General features: G+C 36.5%; 1 protein-coding gene across 5 annotated transcripts; it reads right to left on the reverse strand.

Annotated features, from left to right (window-relative positions):
- Nucleotides 1-1483: 1483 nt before the first annotated feature.
- On the reverse strand, nucleotides 1484-20956 carry LOC113735480 (uncharacterized). 5 transcript variants are annotated; one of them, XR_011841535.1, is made up of 14 exons: nucleotides 20743-20956; nucleotides 18369-20668; nucleotides 18196-18281; nucleotides 15304-18108; nucleotides 15131-15216; nucleotides 12255-15043; nucleotides 12082-12167; nucleotides 9190-11994; nucleotides 9017-9102; nucleotides 6125-8929; nucleotides 5952-6037; nucleotides 3060-5864; nucleotides 2887-2972; nucleotides 1484-2799 (listed from the first exon to the last, which is right to left on the reverse strand). XR_011841535.1 is itself a non-coding variant. In XM_072082121.1 (3 exons), the coding sequence occupies exons 1-3, from the start codon at nucleotides 3340-3342 to the stop codon at nucleotides 2545-2547; spliced, it is 624 nt and encodes a 207-aa protein (XP_071938222.1). In that variant the 5' UTR covers nucleotides 3343-4783; the 3' UTR covers nucleotides 1484-2544. The 5 variants fall into 5 exon arrangements, 1 of the variants encoding a protein (XP_071938222.1); XR_011841537.1 differs by having other exon boundaries at nucleotides 12255-14554; nucleotides 14629-15043; nucleotides 18369-20956; XR_011841536.1 differs by having other exon boundaries at nucleotides 3060-5375; nucleotides 5450-5864; nucleotides 18369-20956.
- Nucleotides 20957-21021: the final 65 nt, after the last annotated feature.

Genomic DNA, 21021 nt, shown 5'->3' on the forward strand with positions numbered 1-21021 from the left:
TATTCAGTTGTATGCATGTGGTGACAGAAGAATTATGGTGTATGCAACACATATAACCCTATTTCCATTCCCTTTTTCTCAACAAGAGGTAATAGCTTCTTCTTTTTTTTTTTTAGTTCTTTTTATGTGAGAAGTGAAAATGCAATATGTTCTTGTGTCTAGATAGATAATGTGCACAAAAAAGAGAAAATTAGAAAATGGGTAAATTAAATTACTATTACACAAAACGTTCTTCTATTATGTCCCCTTAAGGCTTAAGATAAGAGATGAGTTTAGTGTTTAGTTGTCTAAAAAAGTTAAAATTTAGTAGGCAAAAAATAACGCAATTGAGGGGTGGATGATAGTTTGGATATTAGATTATTTGCACAAATTTATTTGTTTGCATCGTAAACATATTTTTCAATCACTTTTTTACCTTACATATATTTTATTAAAAAAATGCTACGATATTTTTCTCAAAAATTTTTTTTAAAAAAAAATCTACCATCCAAATACACTCAATAATTTAAATGTTATAGTTGGACTACAAACCCGATATTTTTTGTGTTTATCCTATGCCCTTAAAAGCACATAATAGAAAAGACCTCATATGAAAGCTGTCATTAATCGATCTTAACCATCCCACACGCAAAGATTGTTATATGAGCCACATTTATGGTCGTGTATATCCCGAAACTTGTCTGAAGATTTTATCTAAGAAATTTGTTCATTTTATCAGTTGCAGTAATTTCGGAAATGGTGAAAATCAAGAAAAAAAAAACCCAAGAGATAAGGAAGAAGAGAAAACCAAGAAGCCATTCATGCTTATCTTCATCATCAGTATTCCAAGATTGTACAACTGAAACATCTGTGGTTGGAATCATTGAAACCAGAGAGCTTCATTCAGTTGCAAGTTGGTTAGAAAAGTCGGAGTAGCAACTGGGGCAGTGTGCATGGTCGAGGAAGATGGACCATTGGGATATTTTCGGTGGATTTGAATTGCACGCAAGTTGATAAAAGCGCAAAGAAAAACAATTTCACATCATTCAAGTTTCAAGAGCACCCAAAAATGGAAACTATGAATGTGGAGCATTAATTAAAACTGCAGTGGATGTGAAATTGAAACTATAAATAAGGAGCGGTAATTTATAAATGGTTAGTGCATATGATAGCATAGAAAGGTGATAAAAAAACATATAGGAATAGTTGAAGAAGAATTAGCCGAAACAAAAAATTTTAGATATATGGTATGAAAAAGTGCAGAAGGATTGGAGAGTGGAAAACAAGAAAGAAGAGGAGAACGACGATTACCTTAGGAACAATGGCAGTGTGGTGGTGGGAAGGAAGTTTGGTTTGGGAAATGATGAGTGTGAAAGCAGGAATTTGTAAATTAGATATTATAGCGATTGATATAGACGGAGAGTGATGTCAGTAATAGCGAAGATATTGTGGGTGGTGTCAGGCTTTATAGTAAGACAGTCATGAATTGGGCAGGGATAAATAGTAGAGCGGTAAATGGAGTTTTCTGGGTATTCATTATATATTCATCAGGTATGTTGGGCATTCTATAAATCTAACGGTGAATAGATGATAAAAGTACAAAGTACTACAATGTAATGGTTTTTTTTTTTTTGACAGAAAAGAATCTACTTTTAAAGTTATCAGGCAACGTGGTAATGATATACATTGAGGGACTCTGACATGCCTTGCATTCGACGGTACCTTGCATTTGACCAAAAGTGCTAAACCTTTGCAGCTCACAAAACAGGCTCCAATGAAACAAACAACGGCAGGAAAAAAGAAAGAAGCTAGACTTCAGCTGTGGAGGTGCCACGTGGTGCCAAGGGAAGCTACCACAGGAACTCAAGGAAATTAAAAGGTTGTCCGGACTGTAGCCAAAAATATTGTTTGTTGGTTGTGCCTTACATAGTAGATAGAAATGTAGAACATATATATATAGGTGGATACAATACAAAGATAAAACAGTTTCTGGAAGCGTGTGCATCAAAGTGGAAGATAAAACAGTTTGTGGATCAGATTGGGTGTGGTGGCTCAAATTGATATGATTGAAGTACCCTCCTCGTGTCTTCTGCAGCATATTTTTCGATGCCGTCTTTAGCAAACACGATGACCTGATAGGTGAGCATTGTTGTTGGCAGGAAGAACAGGAGTTCATTTGGCTCCGCATGAATTTGGTCCAGAAATTGAATCCAATGCTGAGTAACATTAATGTCTGTGTATTGCAGGTAAGCATGTATTTGTTGTCGGTGGACATGAATGAGGAAAGAACGGTTATTTTGCCAATTTGGAGCGATGATATTAAATGGTGATTTCTGTCAAAATATATTATAAGTTAGGGTGTTTGGGTAATAATTTATCACTGTAATTGTATAAAGATAAAAGGTACCAGGCGAAAAGCGTCATCATCAGTGAGGTGATGGAAAAATGCCGAAAAACTTAAATCTTGTGTGAAGTCATCCGATAAGCCTGTGATAACTTGCTGGTAAACACAGTTAGTTCTATCAAAATGCATTTGCGAGAATGGATCTGGGTGGAGTTTTTGGGTTAATTGTGTTGTCCAAGGAAATATTTGTTGCTGGCAGTTTTTTTAAAGATGGCTACGTTGAACTCCATGTTTGCTAAATATTTAAATAGAATGATGTCACCAGTGGTTAGTTTATGGTCTGGTGCAAATTGATTCCAGCCTTCAGCAAATTGAAAGTTTCTCAAGGCAATCAGCCAATGTGCATTTTTTCCTTTGATGGTTAGGAATGGCTGTCTGCAGTGTTGTATCATTGGAATAAGATCATGCGGCAATCGCTGTTCAGTTAAGAATATGTTAGGTTATGGTTGTTAGAAATTTGTGGAGGGAAAAAAGGAATTTGTATTATATTATCAGAGAAGTACCAGTGTTTGAGTTTTTGTAAAACGAATTGTGAAACAGCATGGTAGGGGGCCATATATATCAGGTATGAAGTGAGGAAGAGGAGCATCTGGAAAAACAAGAATTGTTTTAGCAAATACTCAGAAATATAGGATTTTTGTAAGATAGCAAGTAAATGATAACAATTTACAATTACCTGGTGGGTGCGAAGAAACAAACATGAGGACGCGTTCCAGCCACTTAGCAATGGAAATAGCATATTTAAGCTCAAGAAGGCCAACGTCTTCAACGAGGGCAAAATGTTGTTCAATGAATGCTTCGCTGTATTTGTAGGTATCGTGTTTGGGATCTTTATGCAAAGCTGTAGCAGCAAGTGTTTTATGGCCAGTGGGCGTAACTAAATAGTATTTGTATAATTTCTGTCTTTGGGGTGTAATGTGGACGGTTAGTGTCCAAGAAACAAAGATATCATTGTCCATCTAACTGTAGAGAGTTTATGAAACTGTTGGTTATTAAATTGTATATGGATTCGGTGAATGGAAAACGAAATGTTTAACTAAACGGAATGTAAAATGAAGCAAAATAATCTACCAAACAGTGAATCATATTAGTTATGAGTTAGGTCTGTTTTATGTTTGAAGAATTATAGACGTAAAAACAATGAAAGGATTAAATATGTTGAAAGTAAATTATTCAGTTATCAGCTGCAAAATATAGTGGAAATTGATGGAAGCGTACCTGGTGTGCAAGTGAAGTAGGAAATTTAGCTGTGTTTTAACTGTTGAGGATTTTTTACTGGTGATAGATTTTATAGGAAAATGAGAGTGAATGTTCAGGTGGAAGAAGGCTGTATATGTTTGAAGATGCGGGGGTCGGTGGAGGGCTTTAATGGGTATTTAATTTGAACAGGTAAGAAGAGAAAGTGGGTCGGTTGAGTATTTGGTGGAGTATTAAATGAATTGATTGGTAGTATTTATTTTGAACCGTTTAATGGGAGAATTTAATTTGTTTTAGTAAGGGAAAGGATTCTGTGGTATATTGGGTTGCTATATGTTTGTTTGCGTATGCGTGGCTGTTGAAAAATAAGAAAGAAAATAGTGGAGTGGGTGGAAGAAGAATTGAAAGCGATGGAGGCAGGTAGCAGGAATAAAAGCGATGGGATATTTTCAGTGGATTTGAATTGCACGCAAGTTGATAAAAGCGCAAAGAAAAACAATTTCACATCATTCAAGTTTCAAGAGCACCCAAAAATGGAAACTATGAATGTGGAGCATTAATTAAAACTGCAGTGGATGTGAAATTGAAACTATAAATAAGGAGCGGTAATTTATAAATGGTTAGTGCATATGATAGCATAGAAAGGTGATAAAAAAACATATAGGAATAGTTGAAGAAGAATTAGCCGAAACAAAAAATTTTAGATATATGGTATGAAAAAGTGCAGAAGGATTGGAGAGTGGAAAACAAGAAAGAAGAGGAGAACGACGATTACCTTAGGAACAATGGCAGTGTGGTGGTGGGAAGGAAGTTTGGTTTGGGAAATGATGAGTGTGAAAGCAGGAATTTGTAAATTAGATATTATAGCGATTGATATAGACGGAGAGTGATGTCGGTAATAGCGAAGATATTGTGGGTGGTGTCAGGCTTTATAGTAAGACAGTCATGAATTGGGCAGGGATAAATAGTAGAGCGGTAAATGGAGTTTTCTGGGTATTCATTATATATTCATCAGGTATGTTGGGCATTCTATAAATCTAACGGTGAATAGATGATAAAAGTACAAAGTACTACAATGTAATGTTTTTTTTTTTTGACAGAAAAGAATCTACTTTTAAAGTTATCAGGCAACGTGGTAATGATATACATTGAGGGACTCTGACATGCCTTGCATTCGACGGTACCTTGCATTTGACCAAAAGTGCTAAACCTTTGCAGCTCACAAAACAGGCTCCAATGAAACAAACAACGGCAGGAAAAAAGAAAGAAGCTAGACTTCAGCTGTGGAGGTGCCACGTGGTGCCAAGGGAAGCTACCACAGGAACTCAAGGAAATTAAAAGGTTGTCCGGACTGTAGCCAAAAATATTGTTTGTTGGTTGTGCCTTACATAGTAGATAGAAATGTAGAACATATATATATAGGTGGAAACAAGACAAAGATAAAACAGTTTCTGGAAGCGTGTGCATCAAAGTGGAAGATAAAACAGTTTGTGGATCGGATTGGGTGTGGTGGCTCAAATTGATATGATTGAAGTACCCTCCTCGTGTCTTCTGCAGCATATTTTTCGATGCCGTCTTCAGCAAACACGATGACCTGATAGGTGAGCATTGTTGTTGGCAGGAAGAACAGGAGTTCATTTGCCTCCGCATGAATTTGGTCCAGAAATTGAATCCAATGCTGAGTAACATTAATGTCTGTGTATTGCAGGTAAGCATGTATTTGTTGTCGGTGGACATGAATGAGGAAAGAACGGTTATTTTGCCAATTTGGAGCGATGATATTAAATGGTGATTTCTGTCAAAATATATTATAAGTTAGGGTGTTTGGGTAATAATTTATCACAGTAATTGTATAAAGATAAAAGGTACCAGGCGAAAAGCGTCATCATCAGTGAGGTGATGAAAAAATACCGGAAAACTTAAATCTTGTGTGAAGTCATCCGATAAGCCTGTGATAACTTGCTGGTAAACACAGTTAGTTCTATCAAAATGCATTTGCGAGAATGGATCTGGGTGGAGTTTTTGGGTTAATTGTGTTGTCCAAGGAAATATTTGTTGCTGGCAGTTTTTTTTTAAAGATGGCTACGTTGAACTCCATGTTTGCTAAATATTTAAATAGAATGATGTCACCTGTGGTTAGTTTATGGTCTGCTGCAAATTGATTCCAGCCTTCAGCAAATTGAAAGTTTCTCAAGGCAATCAGCCAATGTGCATTTTTTCCTTTGATGGTTAGGAATGGCTGTCTGCAGTGTTGTATCATTGGAATAAGATCATGCGGCAATCGCTGTTCAGTTAAGAATATGTTAGGTTATGGTTGTTAGAAATTTGTGGAGGGAAAAAAGGAATTTGTATTATATTATCAGAGAAGTACCAGTGTTTGAGTTTTTGTAAAACGAATTGTGAAACAGCATGGTAGGGGGCCATATATATCAGGTATGAAGTGAGGAAGAGGAGCATCTGGAAAAACAAGAATTGTTTTAGCAAATACTCAGAAATATAGGATTTTTGTAAGATAGCAAGTAAATGATAACAATTTACAATTACCTGGTGGGTGCGAAGAAACAAACATGAGGACGCGTTCCAGCCACTTAGCAATGGAAATAGCATATTTAAGCTCAAGAAGGCCAACGTCTTCAACGAGGGCAAAATGTTGTTCAATGAATGCTTCGCTGTATTTGTAGGTATCGTGTTTGGGATCTTTATGCAAAGCTGTAGCAGCAAGTGTTTTATGGCCAGCGGGCGTAACTAAATAGTATTTGTATAATTTCTGTCTTTGGGGTGTAATGTGGACGGTTAGTGTCCAAGAAACAAAGATATCATTGTCCATCTAACTGTAGAGAGTTTATGAAACTGTTGGTTATTAAATTGTATATGGATTCGGTGAATGGAAAACGAAATGTTTAACTAAACGGAATGTAAAATGAAGCAAAATAATCTACCAAACAGTGAATCATATTAGTTATGAGTTAGGTCTGTTTTATGTTTGAAGAATTATAGACGTAAAAACAATGAGAGGATTAAATATGTTGAAAGTAAATTATTCAGTTATCAGCTGCAAAATATAGTGGAAATTGATGGAAGCGTACCTGGTGTGCAAGTGAAGTAGGAAATTTAGCTGTGTTTTAACTGTTGAGGATTTTTTACTGGTGATAGATTTTATAGGAAAATGAGAGTGAATGTTCAGGTGGAAGAAGGCTGTATATGTTTGAAGATGCGGGGGTCGGTGGAGGGCTTTAATGGGTATTTAATTTGAACAGGTAAGAAGAGAAAGTGGGTCGGTTGAGTATTTGGTGGAGTATTAAATGAATTGATTGGTAGTATTTATTTTGAACCGTTTAATGGGAGAATTTAATTTGTTTTAGTAAGGGAAAGGATTCTGTGGTATATTGGGTTGCTATATGTTTGTTTGCGTATGCGTGGCTGTTGAAAAATAAGAAAGAAAATAGTGGAGTGGGTGGAAGAAGAATTGAAAGCGATGGAGGCAGGTAGCAGGAATAAAAGCGATGGGATATTTTCAGTGGATTTGAATTGCACGCAAGTTGATAAAAGCGCAAAGAAAAACAATTTCACATCATTCAAGTTTCAAGAGCACCCAAAAATGGAAACTATGAATGTGGAGCATTAATTAAAACTGCAGTGGATGTGAAATTGAAACTATAAATAAGGAGCGGTAATTTATAAATGGTTAGTGCATATGATAGCATAGAAAGGTGATAAAAAAACATATAGGAATAGTTGAAGAACAATTAGCCGAAACAAAAAATTTTAGATATATGGTATGAAAAAGTGCAGAAGGATTGGAGAGTGGAAAACAAGAAAGAAGAGGAGAACGACGATTACCTTAGGAACAATGGCAGTGTGGTGGTGGGAAGGAAGTTTGGTTTGGGAAATGATGAGTGTGAAAGCAGGAATTTGTAAATTAGATATTATAGCGATTGATATAGACGGAGAGTGATGTCGGTAATAGCGAAGATATTGTGGGTGGTGTCAGGCTTTATAGTAAGACAGTCATTAATTGGGCAGGGATAAATAGTAGAGCGGTAAATGGAGTTTTTTGGGTATTCATTATATATTCATCAGGTATGTTGGGCATTCTTATAAATCTAACGGTGAATAGATGATAAAAGTACGAAGTACTACAATGTAATGTTTTTTTCTTTTGACAGAAAAGAATCTACTTTTAAAGTTATCAGGCAACGTGGTAATGATATACATTGAGGGACTCTGACATGCCTTGCATTCGACGGTACCTTGCATTTGACCAAAAGTGCTAAACCTTTGCAGCTCACAAAACAGGCTCCAATGAAACAAACAACGGCAGGAAAAAAGAAAGAAGCTAGACTTCAGCTGTGGAGATGCCACGTGGTGCCAAGGGAAGCTACCACAGGAACTCAAGGAAATTAAAAGGTTGTCCGGACTGTAGCCAAAAATACTGTTTGTTGGTTGTGCCTTACATAGTAGATAGAAATGTAGAACATATATATATAGGTGGATACAATACAATGATAAAACAGTTTCTAGAAGCGTGTGCATCAAAGTGGAAGATAAAACAGTTTGTGGATCAGATTGGGTGTGGTGGCTCAAATTGATATGATTGAAGTACCCTCCTCGTGTCTTCTGCAGCATATTTTTCGATGCCGTCTTCAGCAAACACGATGACCTGATAGGTGAGCATTGTTGTTGGCAGGAAGAACAGGAGTTCATTTGGCTCCGCATGAATTTGGTCCAGAAATTGAATCCAATGCTGAGTAACATTAATGTTTGTGTATTGCAGGTAAGCATGTATTTGTTGTCGGTTGACATGAATGAGGAAAGGACGGTTATTTTGCCAATTTGGAGCGATGATATTAAATGGTGGTTTCTGTGAAAATATATTATAAGTTAGGGTGTTTGGGTAATAATTTATCATTGTAATTGTATAAAGATAAAAGGTACCAGGCGAAAAGCGTCATCATCAGTGAGGTGATGGAAAAATGACAGAAAACTTAAATCTTGTGTGAAGTCATCCGATAAGCCTGTGATAACTTGCTGGTAAACAAAGTTAGTTCTATCAAAATGCATTTGCGAGAATGGATCTGGGTGGAGTTTTTGGGTTAATTGTGTTGTCCAAGGAAATATTTATTGCTGGCAGTTTTTTTTAAAGATGGCTACGTTGAACTCCATGTTTGCTAAATATTTAAATAGAATGATGTCACCTGTGGTTAGTTTATGGTCTGCTGCAAATTGATTCCATCCTTCAGCAAATTGAAAGTTTCTCAAGGCAATCAGCCAATGTGCATTTTTTCCTTTGATGGTTAGGAATGGCTGTCTGCAGTGTTGTATCATTGGAATAAGATCATGCGGCAATCGCTGTTCAGTTACGAATATGTTAGGTTATGGTTGTTAGAAATTTGTGGAGGGAAAAAAGAAATTTGTATTATATTATCAGAGAAGTACCAGTGTTTGAGTTTTTGTAAAACGAATTGTGAAACAGCATGGTAGGGGGCCATATATATCAGGTATGAAGTGAGGAAGAGGAGCATCTGGAAAAACAAGAATTGTTTTAGCAAATACTCAGAAATATAGGATTTTTGTAAGATAGCAAGTAAATGATAACAATTTACAATTACCTGGTGGGTGCGGAGAAACAAACATGAGGACGCGTTCCAACCACTTAGCAATGGAAATAGCATATTTAAGCTCAAGAAGGCCAACGTCTTCAACGAGGGCAAAATGTTGTTCAATGAATGCTTCGCTGTATTTGTAGGTATCGTGTTTGGGATCTTTATGCAAAGCTGTAGCAGCAAGTGTTTTATGGCCAGCGGGCGTAACTAAATAGTATTTGTATAATTTCTGTCTTTGGGGTGTAATGTGGACGGTTAGTGTCCAAGAAACAAAGATATCATTGTCCATCTAACTGTAGAGAGTTTATGAAACTGTTGGTTATTAAATTGTATATGGATTCGGTGAATGGAAAACGAAATGTTTAACTAAACGGAATGTAAAATGAAGCAAAATAATCTACCAAACAGTGAATCATATTAGTTATGAGTTAGGTCTGTTTTATGTTTGAAGAATTATAGACGTAAAAACAATGAGAGGATTAAATATGTTGAAAGTAAATTATTCAGTTATCAGCTGCAAAATATAGTGGAAATTGATGGAAGCGTACCTGGTGTGCAAGTGAAGTAGGAAATTTAGCTGTGTTTTAACTGTTGAGGATTTTTTACTGGTGATAGATTTTATAGGAAAATGAGAGTGAATGTTCAGGTGGAAGAAGGCTGTATATGTTTGAAGATGCGGGGGTCGGTGGAGGGCTTTAATGGGTATTTAATTTGAACAGGTAAGAAGAGAAAGTGGGTCGGTTGAGTATTTGGTGGAGTATTAAATGAATTGATTGGTAGTATTTATTTTGAACCGTTTAATGGGAGAATTTAATTTGTTTTAGTAAGGGAAAGGATTCTGTGGTATATTGGGTTGCTATATGTTTGTTTGCGTATGCGTGGCTGTTGAAAAATAAGAAAGAAAATAGTGGAGTGGGTGGAAGAAGAATTGAAAGCGATGGAGGCAGGTAGCAGGAATAAAAGCGATGGGATATTTTCAGTGGATTTGAATTGCACGCAAGTTGATAAAAGCGCAAAGAAAAACAATTTCACATCATTCAAGTTTCAAGAGCACCCAAAAATGGAAACTATGAATGTGGAGCATTAATTAAAACTGCAGTGGATGTGAAATTGAAACTATAAATAAGGAGCGGTAATTTATAAATGGTTAGTGCATATGATAGCATAGAAAGGTGATAAAAAAACATATAGGAATAGTTGAAGAACAATTAGCCGAAACAAAAAATTTTAGATATATGGTATGAAAAAGTGCAGAAGGATTGGAGAGTGGAAAACAAGAAAGAAGAGGAGAACGACGATTACCTTAGGAACAATGGCAGTGTGGTGGTGGGAAGGAAGTTTGGTTTGGGAAATGATGAGTGTGAAAGCAGGAATTTGTAAATTAGATATTATAGCGATTGATATAGACGGAGAGTGATGTCGGTAATAGCGAAGATATTGTGGGTGGTGTCAGGCTTTATAGTAAGACAGTCATTAATTGGGCAGGGATAAATAGTAGAGCGGTAAATGGAGTTTTTTGGGTATTCATTATATATTCATCAGGTATGTTGGGCATTCTTATAAATCTAACGGTGAATAGATGATAAAAGTACGAAGTACTACAATGTAATGTTTTTTTCTTTTGACAGAAAAGAATCTACTTTTAAAGTTATCAGGCAACGTGGTAATGATATACATTGAGGGACTCTGACATGCCTTGCATTCGACGGTACCTTGCATTTGACCAAAAGTGCTAAACCTTTGCAGCTCACAAAACAGGCTCCAATGAAACAAACAACGGCAGGAAAAAAGAAAGAAGCTAGACTTCAGCTGTGGAGATGCCACGTGGTGCCAAGGGAAGCTACCACAGGAACTCAAGGAAATTAAAAGGTTGTCCGGACTGTAGCCAAAAATACTGTTTGTTGGTTGTGCCTTACATAGTAGATAGAAATGTAGAACATATATATATAGGTGGATACAATACAATGATAAAACAGTTTCTAGAAGCGTGTGCATCAAAGTGGAAGATAAAACAGTTTGTGGATCAGATTGGGTGTGGTGGCTCAAATTGATATGATTGAAGTACCCTCCTCGTGTCTTCTGCAGCATATTTTTCGATGCCGTCTTCAGCAAACACGATGACCTGATAGGTGAGCATTGTTGTTGGCAGGAAGAACAGGAGTTCATTTGGCTCCGCATGAATTTGGTCCAGAAATTGAATCCAATGCTGAGTAACATTAATGTTTGTGTATTGCAGGTAAGCATGTATTTGTTGTCGGTTGACATGAATGAGGAAAGGACGGTTATTTTGCCAATTTGGAGCGATGATATTAAATGGTGGTTTCTGTGAAAATATATTATAAGTTAGGGTGTTTGGGTAATAATTTATCATTGTAATTGTATAAAGATAAAAGGTACCAGGCGAAAAGCGTCATCATCAGTGAGGTGATGGAAAAATGACAGAAAACTTAAATCTTGTGTGAAGTCATCCGATAAGCCTGTGATAACTTGCTGGTAAACAAAGTTAGTTCTATCAAAATGCATTTGCGAGAATGGATCTGGGTGGAGTTTTTGGGTTAATTGTGTTGTCCAAGGAAATATTTATTGCTGGCAGTTTTTTTTAAAGATGGCTACGTTGAACTCCATGTTTGCTAAATATTTAAATAGAATGATGTCACCTGTGGTTAGTTTATGGTCTGCTGCAAATTGATTCCATCCTTCAGCAAATTGAAAGTTTCTCAAGGCAATCAGCCAATGTGCATTTTTTCCTTTGATGGTTAGGAATGGCTGTCTGCAGTGTTGTATCATTGGAATAAGATCATGCGGCAATCGCTGTTCAGTTACGAATATGTTAGGTTATGGTTGTTAGAAATTTGTGGAGGGAAAAAAGAAATTTGTATTATATTATCAGAGAAGTACCAGTGTTTGAGTTTTTGTAAAACGAATTGTGAAACAGCATGGTAGGGGGCCATATATATCAGGTATGAAGTGAGGAAGAGGAGCATCTGGAAAAACAAGAATTGTTTTAGCAAATACTCAGAAATATAGGATTTTTGTAAGATAGCAAGTAAATGATAACAATTTACAATTACCTGGTGGGTGCGGAGAAACAAACATGAGGACGCGTTCCAACCACTTAGCAATGGAAATAGCATATTTAAGCTCAAGAAGGCCAACGTCTTCAACGAGGGCAAAATGTTGTTCAATGAATGCTTCGCTGTATTTGTAGGTATCGTGTTTGGGATCTTTATGCAAAGCTGTAGCAGCAAGTGTTTTATGGCCAGCGGGCGTAACTAAATAGTATTTGTATAATTTCTGTCTTTGGGGTGTAATGTGGACGGTTAGTGTCCAAGAAACAAAGATATCATTGTCCATCTAACTGTAGAGAGTTTATGAAACTGTTGGTTATTAAATTGTATATGGATTCGGTGAATGGAAAACGAAATGTTTAACTAAACGGAATGTAAAATGAAGCAAAATAATCTACCAAACAGTGAATCATATTAGTTATGAGTTAGGTCTGTTTTATGTTTGAAGAATTATAGACGTAAAAACAATGAAAGAATTAAATATGTTGAAAGTAAATTATTCAGTTATCAGCTGCAAAATATAGTGGAAATTGATGGAAGCGTACCTGGTGTGCAAGTGAAGTAGGAAATTTAGCTGTGTTTTAACTGTTGAGGATTTTTTACTGGTGATAGATTTTATAGGAAAATGAGAGTGAATGTTCAGGTGGAAGAAGGCTGTATATGTTTGAAGATGCGGGGGTCGGTGGAGGGCTTTAATGGGTATTTAATTTGAACAGGTAAGAAGAGAAAGTGGGTCGGTTGAGTATTTGGTGGAGTATTAAATGAATTGATTGGTAGTATTTATTTTGAACCGTTTAATGGGAGAATTTAATTTGTTTTAGTAAGGGAAAGGATTCTGTGGTATATTGGGTTGCTATATGTTTGTTTGCGTATGCGTGGCTGTTGAAAAATAAGAAAGAAAATAGTGGAGTGGGTGGAAGAAGAATTGAAAGCGATGGAGGCAGGTAGCAGGAATAAAAGCGATGGGATATTTTCAGTGGATTTGAATTGCACGCAAGTTGATAAAAGCGCAAAGAAAAACAATTTCACATCATTCAAGTTTCAAGAGCACCCAAAAATGGAAACTATGAATGTGGAGCATTAATTAAAACTGCAGTGGATGTGAAATTGAAACTATAAATAAGGAGCGGTAATTTATAAATGGTTAGTGCATATGATAACATAGAAAGGTGATAAAAAAACATATAGGAATAGTTGAAGAACAATTAGCCGAAACAAAAAATTTTAGATATATGGTATGAAAAAGTGCAGAAGGATTGGAGAGTGGAAAACAAGAAAGAAGAGGAGAACGACGATTACCTTAGGAACAATGGCAGTGTGGTGGTGGGAAGGAAGTTTGGTTTGGGAAATGATGAGTGTGAAAGCAGGAATTTGTAAATTAGATATTATAGCGATTGATATAGACGGAGAGTGATGTCGGTAATAGCGAAGATATTGTGGGTGGTGTCAGGCTTTATAGTAAGACAGTCATGAATTGGGCAGCGGTAAATGGAGTTTTCTGGGTATTCATTATATATTCATCAGGTATGTTGGGCATTCTATAAATCTAACGGTGAATAGATGATAAAAGTACAAAGTACTACAATGTAATGGTTTTTTTTTTGACAGAAAAGAATCTACTTTTAAAGTTATCAGGCAACGTGGTAATGATATACATTGAGGGACTCTGACATGCCTTGCATTCGACGGTACCTTGCATTTGACCAAAAGTGCTAAACCTTTGCAGCTCACAAAACAGGCTCCAATGAAACAAACAACGGCAGGAAAAAAGAAAGAAGCTAGACTTCAGCTGTGGAGGTGCCACGTGGTGCCAAGGGAAGCTACCACAGGAACTCAAGGAAATTAAAAGGTTGTCCGGACTGTAGCCAAAAATATTGTTTGTTGGTTGTGCCTTACATAGTAGATAGAAATGTAGAACATATATATATAGGTGGAAACAAGACAAAGATAAAACAGTTTCTGGAAGCGTGTGCATCAAAGTGGAAGATAAAACAGTTTGTGGATCGGATTGGGTGTGGTGGCTCAAATTGATATGATTGAAGTACCCTCCTCGTGTCTTCTGCAGCATATTTTTCGATGCCGTCTTCAGCAAACACGATGACCTGATAGGTGAGCATTGTTGTTGGCAGGAAGAACAGGAGTTCATTTGCCTCCGCATGAATTTGGTCCAGAAATTGAATCCAATGCTGAGTAACATTAATGTCTGTGTATTGCAGGTAAGCATGTATTTGTTGTCGGTGGACATGAATGAGGAAAGAACGGTTATTTTGCCAATTTGGAGCGATGATATTAAATGGTGATTTCTGTCAAAATATATTATAAGTTAGGGTGTTTGGGTAATAATTTATCACAGTAATTGTATAAAGATAAAAGGTACCAGGCGAAAAGCGTCATCATCAGTGAGGTGATGAAAAAATACCGGAAAACTTAAATCTTGTGTGAAGTCATCCGATAAGCCTGTGATAACTTGCTGGTAAACACAGTTAGTTCTATCAAAATGCATTTGCGAGAATGGATCTGGGTGGAGTTTTTGGGTTAATTGTGTTGTCCAAGGAAATATTTGTTGCTGGCAGTTTTTTTTTAAAGATGGCTACGTTGAACTCCATGTTTGCTAAATATTTAAATAGAATGATGTCACCTGTGGTTAGTTTATGGTCTGCTGCAAATTGATTCCAGCCTTCAGCAAATTGAAAGTTTCTCAAGGCAATCAGCCAATGTGCATTTTTTCCTTTGATGGTTAGGAATGGCTGTCTGCAGTGTTGTATCATTGGAATAAGATCATGCGGCAATCGCTGTTCAGTTAAGAATATGTTAGGTTATGGTTGTTAGAAATTTGTGGAGGGAAAAAAGGAATTTGTATTATATTATCAGAGAAGTACCAGTGTTTGAGTTTTTGTAAAACGAATTGTGAAACAGCATGGTAGGGGGCCATATATATCAGGTATGAAGTGAGGAAGAGGAGCATCTGGAAAAACAAGAATTGTTTTAGCAAATACTCAGAAATATAGGATTTTTGTAAGATAGCAAGTAAATGATAACAATTTACAATTACCTGGTGGGTGCGAAGAAACAAACATGAGGACGCGTTCCAGCCACTTAGCAATGGAAATAGCATATTTAAGCTCAAGAAGGCCAACGTCTTCAATGAGGGCAAAATGTTGTTCAATGAATGCTTCGCTGTATTTGTAGGTATCGTGTTTGGGATCTTTATGCAAAGCTGTAGCAGCAAGTGTTTTATGGCCAGCGGGCGTAACTAAATAGTATTTGTATAATTTCTGTCTTTGGGGTGTAATGTGGACGGTTAGTGTCCAAGAAACAAAGATATCATTGTCCATCTAACTGTAGAGAGTTTATGAAACTGTTGGTTATTAAATTGTATATGGATTCGGTGAATGGAAAACGAAATGTTTAACTAAACGGAATGTAAAATGAAGCAAAATAATCTACCAAACAGTGAATCATATTAGTTATGAGTTAGGTCTGTTTTATGTTTGAAGAATTATAGACGTAAAAACAATGAGAGGATTAAATATGTTGAAAGTAAATTATTCAGTTATCAGCTGCAAAATATAGTGGAAATTGATGGAAGCGTACCTGGTGTGCAAGTGAAGTAGGAAATTTAGCTGTGTTTTAACTGTTGAGGATTTTTTACTGGTGATAGATTTTATAGGAAAATGAGAGTGAATGTTCAGGTGGAAGAAGGCTGTATATGTTTGAAGATGCGGGGGTCGGTGGAGGGCTTTAATGGGTATTTAATTTGAACAGGTAAGAAGAGAAAGTGGGTCGGTTGAGTATTTGGTGGAGTATTAAATGAATTGATTGGTAGTATTTATTTTGAACCGTTTAATGGGAGAATTTAATTTGTTTTAGTAAGGGAAAGGATTCTGTGGTATATTGGGTTGCTATATGTTTGTTTGCGTATGCGTGGCTGTTGAAAAATAAGAAAGAAAATAGTGGAGTGGGTGGAAGAAGAATTGAAAGCGATGGAGGCAGGTAGCAGGAATAAAAGCGATGGGATATTTTCAGTGGATTTGAATTGCACGCAAGTTGATAAAAGCGCAAAGAAAAACAATTTCACATCATTCAAGTTTCAAGAGCACCCAAAAATGGAAACTATGAATGTGGAGCATTAATTAAAACTGCAGTGGATGTGAAATTGAAACTATAAATAAGGAGCGGTAATTTATAAATGGTTAGTGCATATGATAGCATAGAAAGGTGATAAAAAAACATATAGGAATAGTTGAAGAAGAATTAGCCGAAACAAAAAATTTTAGATATATGGTATGAAAAAGTGCAGAAGGATTGGAGAGTGGAAAACAAGAAAGAAGAGGAGAACGACGATTACCTTAGGAACAATGGCAGTGTGGTGGTGGGAAGGAAGTTTGGTTTGGGAAATGATGAGTGTGAAAGCAGGAATTTGTAAATTAGATATTATAGCGATTGATATAGACGGAGAGTGATGTCGGTAATAGCGAAGATATTGTGGGTGGTGTCAGGCTTTATAGTAAGACAGTCATTAATTGGGCAGGGATAAATAGTAGAGCGGTAAATGGAGTTTTTTGGGTATTCATTATATATTCATCAGGTATGTTGGGCATTCTTATAAATCTAACGGTGAATAGATGATAAAAGTACGAAGTACTACAATGTAATGTTTTTTTCTTTTGACAGAAAAGAATCTACTTTTAAAGTTATCAGGCAACGTGGTAATGATATACATTGAGGGACTCTGACATGCCTTGCATTCGACGGTACCTTGCATTTGACCAAAAGTGCTAAACCTTTGCAGCTCACAAAACAGGCTCCAATGAAACAAACAACGGCAGGAAAAAAGAAAGAAGCTAGACTTCAGCTGTGGAGATGCCACGTGGTGCCAAGGGAAGCTACCACAGGAACTCAAGGAAATTAAAAGGTTGTCCGGACTGTAGCCAAAAATACTGTTTGTTGGTTGTGCCTTACATAGTAGATAGAAATGTAGAACATATATATATAGGTGGATACAATACAATGATAAAACAGTTTCTAGAAGCGTGTGCATCAAAGTGGAAGATAAAACAGTTTGTGGATCAGATTGGGTGTGGTGGCTCAAATTGATATGATTGAAGTACCCTCCTCGTGTCTTCTGCAGCATATTTTTCGATGCCGTCTTCAGCAAACACGATGACCTGATAGGTGAGCATTGTTGTTGGCAGGAAGAACAGGAGTTCATTTGGCTCCGCATGAATTTGGTCCAGAAATTGAATCCAATGCTGAGTAACATTAATGTTTGTGTATTGCAGGTAAGCATGTATTTGTTGTCGGTTGACATGAATGAGGAAAGGACGGTTATTTTGCCAATTTGGAGCGATGATATTAAATGGTGGTTTCTGTGAAAATATATTATAAGTTAGGGTGTTTGGGTAATAATTTATCATTGTAATTGTATAAAGATAAAAGGTACCAGGCGAAAAGCGTCATCATCAGTGAGGTGATGGAAAAATGACAGAAAACTTAAATCTTGTGTGAAGTCATCCGATAAGCCTGTGATAACTTGCTGGTAAACAAAGTTAGTTCTATCAAAATGCATTTGCGAGAATGGATCTGGGTGGAGTTTTTGGGTTAATTGTGTTGTCCAAGGAAATATTTATTGCTGGCAGTTTTTTTTAAAGATGGCTACGTTGAACTCCATGTTTGCTAAATATTTAAATAGAATGATGTCACCTGTGGTTAGTTTATGGTCTGCTGCAAATTGATTCCATCCTTCAGCAAATTGAAAGTTTCTCAAGGCAATCAGCCAATGTGCATTTTTTCCTTTGATGGTTAGGAATGGCTGTCTGCAGTGTTGTATCATTGGAATAAGATCATGCGGCAATCGCTGTTCAGTTACGAATATGTTAGGTTATGGTTGTTAGAAATTTGTGGAGGGAAAAAAGAAATTTGTATTATATTATCAGAGAAGTACCAGTGTTTGAGTTTTTGTAAAACGAATTGTGAAACAGCATGGTAGGGGGCCATATATATCAGGTATGAAGTGAGGAAGAGGAGCATCTGGAAAAACAAGAATTGTTTTAGCAAATACTCAGAAATATAGGATTTTTGTAAGATAGCAAGTAAATGATAACAATTTACAATTACCTGGTGGGTGCGGAGAAACAAACATGAGGACGCGTTCCAACCACTTAGCAATGGAAATAGCATATTTAAGCTCAAGAAGGCCAACGTCTTCAACGAGGGCAAAATGTTGTTCAATGAATGCTTCGCTGTATTTGTAGGTATCGTGTTTGGGATCTTTATGCAAAGCTGTAGCAGCAAGTGTTTTATGGCCAGCGGGCGTAACTAAATAGTATTTGTATAATTTCTGTCTTTGGGGTGTAATGTGGACGGTTAGTGTCCAAGAAACAAAGATATCATTGTCCATCTAACTGTAGAGAGTTTATGAAACTGTTGGTTATTAAATTGTATATGGATTCGGTGAATGGAAAACGAAATGTTTAACTAAACGGAATGTAAAATGAAGCAAAATAATCTACCAAACAGTGAATCATATTAGTTATGAGTTAGGTCTGTTTTATGTTTGAAGAATTATAGACGTAAAAACAATGAAAGAATTAAATATGTTGAAAGTAAATTATTCAGTTATCAGCTGCAAAATATAGTGGAAATTGATGGAAGCGTACCTGGTGTGCAAGTGAAGTAGGAAATTTAGCTGTGTTTTAACTGTTGAGGATTTTTTACTGGTGATAGATTTTATAGGAAAATGAGAGTGAATGTTCAGGTGGAAGAAGGCTGTATATGTTTGAAGATGCGGGGGTCGGTGGAGGGCTTTAATGGGTATTTAATTTGAACAGGTAAGAAGAGAAAGTGGGTCGGTTGAGTATTTGGTGGAGTATTAAATGAATTGATTGGTAGTATTTATTTTGAACCGTTTAATGGGAGAATTTAATTTGTTTTAGTAAGGGAAAGGATTCTGTGGTATATTGGGTTGCTATATGTTTGTTTGCGTATGCGTGGCTGTTGAAAAATAAGAAAGAAAATAGTGGAGTGGGTGGAAGAAGAATTGAAAGCGATGGAGGCAGGTAGCAGGAATAAAAGCGATGGGATATTTTCAGTGGATTTGAATTGCACGCAAGTTGATAAAAGCGCAAAGAAAAACAATTTCACATCATTCAAGTTTCAAGAGCACCCAAAAATGGAAACTATGAATGTGGAGCATTAATTAAAACTGCAGTGGATGTGAAATTGAAACTATAAATAAGGAGCGGTAATTTATAAATGGTTAGTGCATATGATAACATAGAAAGGTGATAAAAAAACATATAGGAATAGTTGAAGAACAATTAGCCGAAACAAAAAATTTTAGATATATGGTATGAAAAAGTGCAGAAGGATTGGAGAGTGGAAAACAAGAAAGAAGAGGAGAACGACGATTACCTTAGGAACAATGGCAGTGTGGTGGTGGGAAGGAAGTTTGGTTTGGGAAATGATGAGTGTGAAAGCAGGAATTTGTAAATTAGATATTATAGCGATTGATATAGACGGAGAGTGATGTCGGTAATAGCGAAGATATTGTGGGTGGTGTCAGGCTTTATAGTAAGACAGTCATGAATTGGGCAGCGGTAAATGGAGTTTTCTGGGTATTCATTATATATTCATCAGGTATGTTGGGCATTCTATAAATCTAACGGTGAATAGATGATAAAAGTACAAAGTACTACAATGTAATGGTTTTTTTTTTGACAGAAAAGAATCTACTTTTAAAGTTATCAGGCAACGTGGTAATGATATACATTGAGGGACTCTGACATGCCTTGCATTCGACGGTACCTTGCATTTGACCAAAAGTGCTAAACCTTTGCAGCTCACAAAACAGGCTCCAATGAAACAAACAACGGCAGGAAAAAAGAAAGAAGCTAGACTTCAGCTGTGGAGGTGCCACGTGGTGCCAAGGGAAGCTACCACAGGAACTCAAGGAAATTAAAAGGTTGTCCGGACTGTAGCCAAAAATATTGTTTGTTGGTTGTGCCTTACATAGTAGATAGAAATGTAGAACATATATATATAGGTGGAAACAATACAAAGATAAAACAGTTTCTGGAAGCGTGTGCATCAAAGTGGAAGATAAAACAGTTTGTGGATCAGATTGGGTGTGGTGGCTCAAATTGATATGATTGAAGTACCCTCCTCGTGTCTTCTGCAGCATATTTTTCGATGCCGTCTTCAGCAAACACGATGACCTGATAGGTGAGCATTGTTGTTGGCAGGAAGAACAGGAGTTCATTTGGCTCCGCATGAATTTGGTCCAGAAATTGAATCCAATGCTGAGTAACATTAATGTCTGTGTATTGCAGGTAAGCATGTATTTGTTGTCGGTGGACATGAATGAGGAAAGAACGGTTATTTTGCCAATTTGGAGCGATGATATTAAATGGTGATTTCTGTCAAAATATATTATAAGTTAGGGTGTTTGGGTAATAATTTATCACAGTAATTGTATAAAGATAAAAGGTACCAGGCGAAAAGCGTCATCATCAGTGAGGTGATGAAAAAATACCGGAAAACTTAAATCTTGTGTGAAGTCATCCGATAAGCCTGTGATAACTTGCTGGTAAACACAGTTAGTTCTATCAAAATGCATTTGCGAGAATGGATCTGGGTGGAGTTTTTGGGTTAATTGTGTTGTCCAAGGAAATATTTGTTGCTGGCAGTTTTTTTTAAAGATGGCTACGTTGAACTCCATGTTTGCTAAATATTTAAATAGAATGATGTCACCTGTGGTTAGTTTATGGTC

Source organism: Coffea arabica, chromosome 3c, assembly GCF_036785885.1.
Source record: "Coffea arabica cultivar ET-39 chromosome 3c, Coffea Arabica ET-39 HiFi, whole genome shotgun sequence".
Taxonomy (NCBI): domain Eukaryota; kingdom Viridiplantae; phylum Streptophyta; class Magnoliopsida; order Gentianales; family Rubiaceae; genus Coffea; species Coffea arabica.